The sequence below is a fragment of the Semicossyphus pulcher genome, unplaced genomic scaffold (genome assembly GCF_022749685.1).
Source record: "Semicossyphus pulcher isolate SPU_LCO1_2020_fin unplaced genomic scaffold, fSemPul1.0.p SCAF_9, whole genome shotgun sequence".
Classification (NCBI taxonomy): Eukaryota; Metazoa; Chordata; class Actinopteri; order Labriformes; family Labridae; genus Semicossyphus; species Semicossyphus pulcher.
Window position 1 is genome coordinate 19,332,589 of NW_027211770.1, and position 9,134 is coordinate 19,341,722.

Here is a 9,134-nt window from a genome sequence, read left to right on the forward strand (position 1 = left end):
AAGCAAACCAGACCATCAGCGACAAGAGTGATTATTTCTATATTTTAATGCCTGAAACTGCTGACGAGGGGTCGCTGTCAGACGAAGCGATTAACTGCACGCTGCCTTTGTTTACTTTTTCCAGGGCAAAAATTGAAAGTGAGTGATACATATATGTCCAACAAATCACCACTTAAGTTTGAACAGGACAAAATCAGATCAGAGGTACGGCTTTGTCCACAGGGGGCGCCAAAATCAACACAAGCCGAAAGTTCCTCACAGGAGCTTTAAATATTAAAACAGCTCAGATAAATATCTTTATTTTTGTTTTTCTTTCAAGTTTTTCAAGTGTAGAATAAAAACACTGCTCGCATTGTAATGAATCGATATTAAGACATCACTCTCTCTCTTTCTTCCCCCTTTCCCTCTCTCTATTCCTGCTTTCGCAGATGAATATAACCCCTTCGTTCCCAAGCTGGAGAAGAGCGTCAGCGGAAGCAGCCCGTCCAGGGATCGCCTCCTCCTCACCGTGACGATGCTCCTCCTGGCCGCTCTCTTCATCTCCTAGCAACGGCCATCCCATCAGCGTCACCATGCCAACTAGCCTTGGGAGGGTGTACAGTATCAGCGGGTGGGAGTGTGTGTGTGTGCGGGGAGAGGAGAGTTAAGGTACCACAAAAGGCAAGAAGAGCGAGGAAAGAGAGTTTTCAAGCATCACAGTGTGAGTGAATGAGTGTGTGTGTGTGTGTGTGTGTGTGTGTGTGTGTGTGTGTGTGTGTGTGTGTGTGTGTGTGTGTGTGTGTGTGTGTGTGTGTGTGTGTGTGTGTGTGTGTTTGTACAGCTGTGTGTTTGGTGCAGTTGACAGACCTTTAGGCAGTCTGTGACACAGAATGAACTGTCTGTTGCATCGCAGTCGGCCTGTGCACACAGATGCAGGTGTGGTAGTCTGTGTGTGAGTGTGTGTCTGTGTTTGTGTGTCTGTGTGTGTTTGTGTGTCTGAACAGGCCACAGGTTGAGCATGTTGAATCATGCTCGCCACACAAAGCATTTCTACGACAGAAGAGGCGGGGCTGAGTCCCAATAAAAAGAAGAAAAAAAGCATCAAATCCACCCACCCTATTGAAAACCATTTGAGGACTTTCCCCTGGATCTGATTGGCTGAAACACTTCCTTAGGGCTAGTTGCCATAGTTTCTCTTTGCAACAAGACATAAACTGAACTTAAATGAACTGAATCAAATAGATTTCAGCAGAACTGAACTTAAATTGCCTTTTTTCTTTTGCTGTCGTCGTTGTCGATCTTGATGCTGGTAACTTGGAGGAGAAAAAAAAAGGTTCCAGCTCAAGAACTGCGCAGGTCCTGTGTAGGAGACTAGTCAAAGTAGCTGATAGTACATAAACACAACTGGGAGTCCAACACCAGTGTTTTAGTTGTCATCCTGTGTTCACCATCAGTCTCCAGCACGGCTCTGATGAAGGCAACAAGACTGGACGGGGTCGGGGGGGGAATTCAGAGCATTTAAACCATGATTCATTCACGTAAAGATCAATTGTTGGGGGTGAAAAAAAAGGGGGAGTTTACTGTAAATGTGCCATCGACACAGACACTGCAAGGGTTTGTTCATGTTATAAGTTGCTGTGTTACGTTTCTGTCCTGTCTCTGAAGTTAGTCCTCCATCATCTCCGAGGTTAACGAAGCACACGATGGCTACGGAGCAGCCGTGGATACACTCAGCAATACTGTCCTCCTCTCTACAGCCTGCAGAGGAGGAGCAGGGAGGAAGGACAGTCACTCACACGAAGCATCTACAGACAAAGTCCAGTCCGGGACAACCAGAAGCTCAAATCTCATCTCTGTAAACACATTTATCAGACGCCACATGTTAACAGTTTTCTGTTCCTGTACGAGTGTGTGCCGCGTGTGTGCCTGTTTGAGAGTGTCAGAGACTATTTTAAATGGTACTAACAGCCTGGAAATACATCCACATACCGTACATCTTATAAGTATGAAAATGCAAAAAAAAAAAAAATCAAAACACAACTAAAGCAACAAGTAATACATACAAACCAAGTGCTTTGGTGGGGAGGTACGGCAATTCACAACTCAAACAACTGTACCAGAGGTTGCTTCAGGATAACGTTTCCATTGCAACTAGCACCTTATTCGTCATGGTTACCCCACCCTGCCAGCGATGGACTCTAGTCAGGCATGGCTTACCGTAGTAACTGATAACAATGATGAAGGTGATGACGATAATGAAGACGACGACGGACTGGCGACCGGGTTGACGCAGCCGCTCACCCACCGGCACGTGAGGCGTTCGAGCGCTCGTGTAAATGTCAGAAAACGGACAAAGAATGGAATTCCAATGTGTTGAAATTTGCCAAGGTGGAATGTGATGTAAGCATTTTGACAAACTTGAAGCTCAGTTTCCTTGTGGTTGTTTTTATTTTCATGTTTTTGGTTTTATTTTGTTGAGTTTGCCGTTGTGTATTTTTGGTCATATAGAGGGGGGGGGAAGACGGGGGTTTAAAAGATGGAAAATAGGGAGGGCTGAGCCATATGTAAACTTGGGCTTCACTCTGTGAGTCTCACAGCCAATAGAATATTATAACTTTTAGGTTAAGTTATCTTGTCAGTTATAAGTTTTTGAAAGATCAATATTGACAGAAAATATATACTGTATATCTGTGGTTCCCAATCCTTTGAGCTTGTGACTCCTTAAAGGGACAGTCCACCAATTATACACATTAGAATGAGTTTCGAACTAGGAACCTTCTAGCTGTGAGGCAGCAGCGCTAACCACTGCAACCTAACCCCAATGATGTTAAATTGGACGAGCATTAAACTCTTCAAACCAAAACAGCATCATAAACCATTGTTATAGAGTTTGAAAAATGGTTGCTTTAATGGACTACATTTCCCATCAACACAGAGTATTCTCCGTGAGGTCAAGTCCAGAAGAATCGGGAACCACTGAGACAGGATTTTATTTTGAAGGAGATGTTTTTTCTTGCACGTTTTGTGCTTGTTTGAGAGTAATGTGGCTTTTATTTTGAAGGTGGGTGTCATTTACATAAAGTATTTTCGCAACAAAACTTTAGACAAGACACAAGAGATTATACCTATAAAACAAACCATATAATTTAGAGCATCATATACAGTATAGCATAATGATACAAACCCAGGTGTATATATGGCTCTTGTTGGGAGGGCGAGGTCAGAAGGGGTTTGATGTGAAGCGAGAGGGAAAATCACTCTTCAAGAAGTTGCACTTACGAACTTAGACACGAGAGCAAGACAGTGTGTGTGTGTGCGCGTGCGTGTGTGTGTGTGTGAGGGAGAGTAAGAAGCAGAGCTCATTCCTCTTCGTCACTTCATGTCTGTGTGCAGGAGTTGTAGCATGAGATGCTGTCTGTGTTTGTGTGTGCTGGTGTCAGCGTGTGTGTGTGTGAGTCTCTTTGTTTCTTCTCCTCCCGTGTGCGTGTGTGTGTGTGCGTGTGTGTGTGTGAGTGAGTGTGACCGACTGTTGTCTGGCAAAACAAAAAAAAGCATTTAATAGTGTTGGAAACAACGATTACAATCATGTTTACCTTCGACTGGAATGACTTTAAATGAACTTGAAAATAAACTGTAAACTGAACAAACCATAACAGAGGTTATAACAATGATCATGATAACAAAATAATAAGCTTACAAATCTTACTTTTAACCACATGTGTGTTCGCCTCTTTATTTGCCTCCTTCCTCTAACCCCTCCTCCGCCCTCGCTGCTCTCTGTGTCTTTGAGGATGTAAGGAACGAGGGAACGAGCATGGAGCTAATCAAAGACAACAGATGGAGGGGTTGCGGCGAAGGCTTTACCTGCGATATATTCACCTCTCTGTAGATAATGCTGTTTGTGAGCTCACTGATGTGATTTTCCATATCAAAGTTGGTGTGGCGACGCTCTCCCTCAGCAGTAATACCTTTACACGCTCCGATTAGGAGAGATAAGCGCTTCAATCAGCAGCCACACATTTGAATGACAATAGCACAGGCTGCCTGTGTGTACCTGTGTGTGTGGAGCGGGCTGATGGAGGGATAAAGCTGCTGCTGGTGTCAGAGTTGAGCCAGGCTCGCTGTCTGTGATCTTATGCAACAGGTGTTTGTCATACAGGAGTCATCCTCCTCTAACTGACAGGACAGCATGAGGAAGAAGATGGGCTGATAGAGGTCAGCAGGTACTGTAGGAGGAAGATTTATTCAAACCTAGTTGAACAATGGTTGATTAAAGATAAGTCATTCACACGTATGAATTGTGGCAGCGTGAGTCATGCAAGTTTGAGTTTTAAAAGGAGAGTAAAGAGACGTCGGCCTACAAAATCTATTCAACACTCCACAACAATCCTGAGATGTCTGAAGGTTCTCAGTCATCCAGGTCGTGCTAATTCTAAGCTTAATCCAGACACTGGACTCGGTTCTTGAAGACATGTGAGAGGTGATATGAATCCATTGGTCAGTCAATTACTCAGTCTTTATTATTAATTAGCTATTTTATCCATCCATCCATCATCTATACCGCTTATCCTGTTCAGGGTCGCAGGGGGGCTTGAGCCGATCCCAGCTGTCATTGGGTGAGAGGCGGGGTCACACCCTGGACTGACCGCCAGTCAATCACAAGGCTGACACACAGAGACCGACAACCTTTCACACTCACACCTACGGGCAATTTTAGAGTCACAGATGAACAAACATGTTGGAGTACCCGGAGGGAAACTCCACACAGAGAGGCCCTCTTCGTCAGAACTGGGATTAGAACTAGGAACCCTCTAGCTGTGAGGCGACAGCGCTAACTACTGTGCTGCCCTGCATCTATTTTTTCTATTAATTGTCTCCATATTTTTTAATCAATTGCCCTCCCTCAAACATTTATATTGATATCTATGCTTTTGTTTATCTTTTGCCATAGTGAACCAAATATCTTCTGCTTGTTGAGGCTCAGACAAAACATCCAATAGTCACATTAAGCTTTAGATAAATGAGTTTTTACTTCTGATGGGCCTGTAGCTTTAGAAAACGTTCATTAAAGCAAGTGCTTTTAGTTTTACAGCCTTTGTGTTCTGTAATCAATGACATTGAACATGTCTACAGGGAGCGTTTGACAGTGTAGTTTCTCTCACATCGGTCAGCATCAACAGTAAAGAGATGCATATAGAAGAAGAAGTGGTTTGCTTTATTTACACTACATCAGTTTGCAAGACAACAAATGAATGTTTCTTGCTGAGACTGTTCTCCATTAAAAACATTCTTCTTCGATTACATCTCGAAAAACATCAACCTTTGCAGCCCCTCCTTTCGGCTCTCCATCAGAGGTATGCGGTCTGGTGTTTGGCTGCTTATCAGAAAGAAAGCATCTTTATCATTTCCATTTGGAGTCAGACACGTCATCATGCTGCTGGAAGATGATCCGGGCAGTGAATCAGACATTCAGTGGGGTTTGAAAAATGAACTTCAGGGATGAGTGCAATGACTGGCAGCAGATCATATTCTGGGAACATTAAGTGTGTTCTTCCGAGAATCACTGACTCACTGCAGGCTGGAGATATTTTGTTTTTAACAGTCAAAATTATCCGCCTTGTGTCACTCTTAGAGCATCATTCTTCATCGTGCCCGGTGTTTTCATTGGGTCAAAATCTAACCAATCAGGGACTCGCCTGCAGCACTGATTATCTGGGTCTGAAAAACTGATAGAGTGAGTTTGTTCAGGTAAAAGTCTCTCTGTTCATGCACTCACCTTAAGTTACAGTGACAGAGCTTGAAGCTCAAATGTGGTGAAAGACAAACGTTTTGAACTGACATCTTTCATATGGGTCTTTTTGCTGCAGTACCCAAAGCTGACCACTGGGTGCCGCTGTTCAGTCACAGCTCCAATAAGTCGAGGTGCTGCTCCCTGATGCCCCAGCCGTGTAATCCTTTATCAAAAAACATAAATCCATTAAAGCCACAATGGGCATTGTGTAACTGCTGTCACTGGGATTAAACGTGCAGATTTATTTAACTGGGTTATGATATAACTGTTTATGTCCCGCATGCTGACGCAGGTGAGTTTGTTGTGTCTCCTCAGAGGTGAGAATGTAACCTGCGGAGGGCAACAACGCGCTCTCCCGCATTCCAACCTGCAGCAAATTATGCAACATCTCTCCATCAGCTGCTTCAGAGAACCGCTGTGGAAACTCCAGGTTCTTCCAGTCACGCACACGCAGCCAGCTTGTGACTGCGTTCATTTATCTCAATGACTCAGGCAGAAGAGAAACATTCTGCTGTCTCTGATTGTGTTTGTTTCAGCGAGAAACCAATGTCATGCATGGTCAGGCCTGTAAATATGAAGCTGGCTTGTTCTACTAATGTCACACACACATGCACAGTTGTTGACACACTGCACGGCTAACCTTTAGTTGTGGCTCTCACTGCGAGAAACAACAATACAAAACTCACTTTAGATTACTTTTACCCATAATGCCTTGCCTGACCAAAAACATCGGTTGAAAACGTGTAGCAGACAACCAGCCCCTCAAAGATGTGCGGATAACTGGAAGGCTCATAGGGTTCTAAGATAATGTTGCTACGACGCCGTAGCATGAAGCTGTCGTGGCTTAAATAACTTAAAATTAAAGGATTTAAAAGTAAACTATAATTCTTTACAACTTGGCTTTTATTTTTTACATCTGTCATTAACTACTTTTTAGGACTTTGCAGCATTCCGTGATTCTAGAAAACACTTATTTGCGTAAATGTTATCATACCCATTTGAACCATGGCCTTAGCAACAACAGTATGACAAGTAAATGTGATACAACTCTGAACATATGGTTTTCATATTTCAGAAAAACATCAGCCCCCTCACACCCATCCATCTGCACCACCCAAAGAAATATCAGCAGAAAAACCTCAACACATCTGAAACAGATGATGATCCTGTGTTGACACACGCCCTGCACCCCGTGCTCCCTGACTCATGTCTGTGTGCTGATGTCCTGTGACGGGCGCAGCGATGAGGCAAGGGAAGCCCTCCCACTCTGCCTTATGGCTCCCATTTCAAAAAGCTGCTCCTCTCCACGTGAACACACCCTTCTGTCCGTCAGTGAGCGCTGAACGTTGTGTGTTATTGAGTCTGAATATAAGGCGAGACTGCGTCAACGTGCTAATTTTTTGGGTGCCCATGCGTGTGTGTTTGTGTGTGTGTGTGTGCTGAGTGATGCAGAGCCACACAGGTCGCAAGCTAGCTGAGTCACTGATGTCACGTTGTGGCACCTTGGGCCAGATTCAGACGACCTTTTTCTCTCACCTGCTTCATCATGAGGTCTGTGGGATTTAATGCAGGTTTGGTTGATCAGTGATGGATGTAAACTAGTTTGGAGCTTTTTCATGTATAACTTTGAAATCAATCAGATCTCAAACTTGCTCTTGTTTTGTTTTTAACCTACTCGGCCCAAAAATTGCACGTTTCGAAGAATCCCCACTTTTACGATTGTTCCGTTTCACGAGCCTCATGCTAAAAGCCCGAGTAATAATCTGGGTCATTTTCCTGTAAATGCACTTCTGTTAAACCGTTCCAAATTAAATCAACTCATAACCACTTTTTGTAACATATTACATTTCATTTAACCTCCGACCTTTTTCCTGGAAAGGAAAATCCTTTTGTGAACAGGAAGTGATCTGTCTTTATGAATGAAAGTAGAAATGGTGAGTTGATGTGGGTAAATAAAGCAAAGAAAACATTATTTCTACATAATTTTACAATCTGCAGACATCATAGACTGTATAAAAAGATGGACGACCTGACAGCTCCCTAAAAGTAAAGTCAAAACATTTCGAGCGCCCCCTGCTGACTGGCTGCAGTAAAGGTCAGAAAGCCCGCCTCCTTCATGTTAACAGATGGGACATGTGTCAAAGTTTAGTTTCAATTTGACGCTGTAAAAAGGATGATTGACAGCTCTGTTGACAAATCCGGCTCCTGCAGCCGATCTGTTCCTGATTAGCAGAGTAGAGGAGGAACGGCGAGAGGAGACGTAACTAAAACAATCACTACAGTCAGTGAAGTTTCTATATCTGTGAACGTCTGCTTCAGACCAACACAAAGAAATACGCAGACGTGCCGGATCTTTGCTGTTTTTTTTCGTTAATTTAAGTGTGTGTGTTTTGGTTAGTGGAAGTGGCTACAGCCCGCCGATCGCTTCTGCACAACTCTGGCTCCAAATGACGTCATCAGAACAAGATTGCAGCGCCCGTCACAGGGGCTACTTTGGCTTCAATTTCGTACAATGAGAGCAGATAGAGATGCGTTGTACATCTATATATACAGTCATTGGTAGACATCTTCACTCTTTCACATTCACACCAGTGTGGAAGTCGAGCGACATTTGAACACTGCACAAGCTTCTCGACTGAGAGGTTGGACACAGCTGAACTTTTTGTCTCCATCAGCCATGAAAAGGCAATCAGGCTCGTGCGGCTCATTGCATCCTCTCCAATGCAACGACGCGTCTCGGCCTGACAAACACAAAACTGATGAGATTTTGATTACGGCCTCTCGTATCTTTTTATTTGAATGCGTCATGACATTTTACAAAGCGTACACGGGCAATTTCTCAAAATGAATGAATAAAGTTGCGCCCTGAGGATTACCAAATTAAGTTTTGTGCTGAAATAACAACGTTTCCATTGTTTTCTCATGAAACTAAATTAAGTTTTTTCTCTGAAACACCCAGAAGATTTGGTGTGTACAGAGGAATCATTATTGAGCCAGTCTCTGGAGACAAAAAGTGGCACACATGCAGTAAAAGTTATTTTATTTGCATACGCTCAGAGAGATATGAATACATTTCTCTCCTAGATAGATAGAAGCTGTTAACCGACCACATTCAAGCCTTTGATGAGACGCTTTGACAGCTGAATGTAACGTCTCTCTCGACATCTCTCTCTTTCTCCCCCATCTTTCCTCCCTCACATGGATGCAACGTGCTTGGCCTCCATCACAACTTTACACTGCCTGCTTTGCCGTCTCTCCGTTTTCTCATCCTCCCTCCGAGCGGCTGCTCTGACGCTGTCAGTCGCCCCCAGATTTATGCCCGTGGTGTTCGTCACTGCCTGGCTTTCCCCTCGTCCTCTCATCA

At 43.8% G+C, this 9,134-nt stretch overlaps 1 protein-coding gene across 1 annotated transcript in view; it reads left to right on the forward strand.

Moving 5' to 3' along the window:
- efna3b (ephrin-A3b) overlaps nt 1–2,486 on the forward strand; it is a 66,488-nt gene extending 64,002 nt beyond the window's left edge. The window contains exon 6 of the mRNA XM_069657023.1: nt 429–2,486. Coding sequence (XP_069513124.1) covers nt 429–547 — 119 coding nt within the window. The 3' untranslated portion in view covers nt 548–2,486. The remainder of the gene's footprint in view (nt 1–428) is intronic.
- The last annotated feature ends 6,648 nt before the right edge of the window (nt 2,487–9,134 follow it).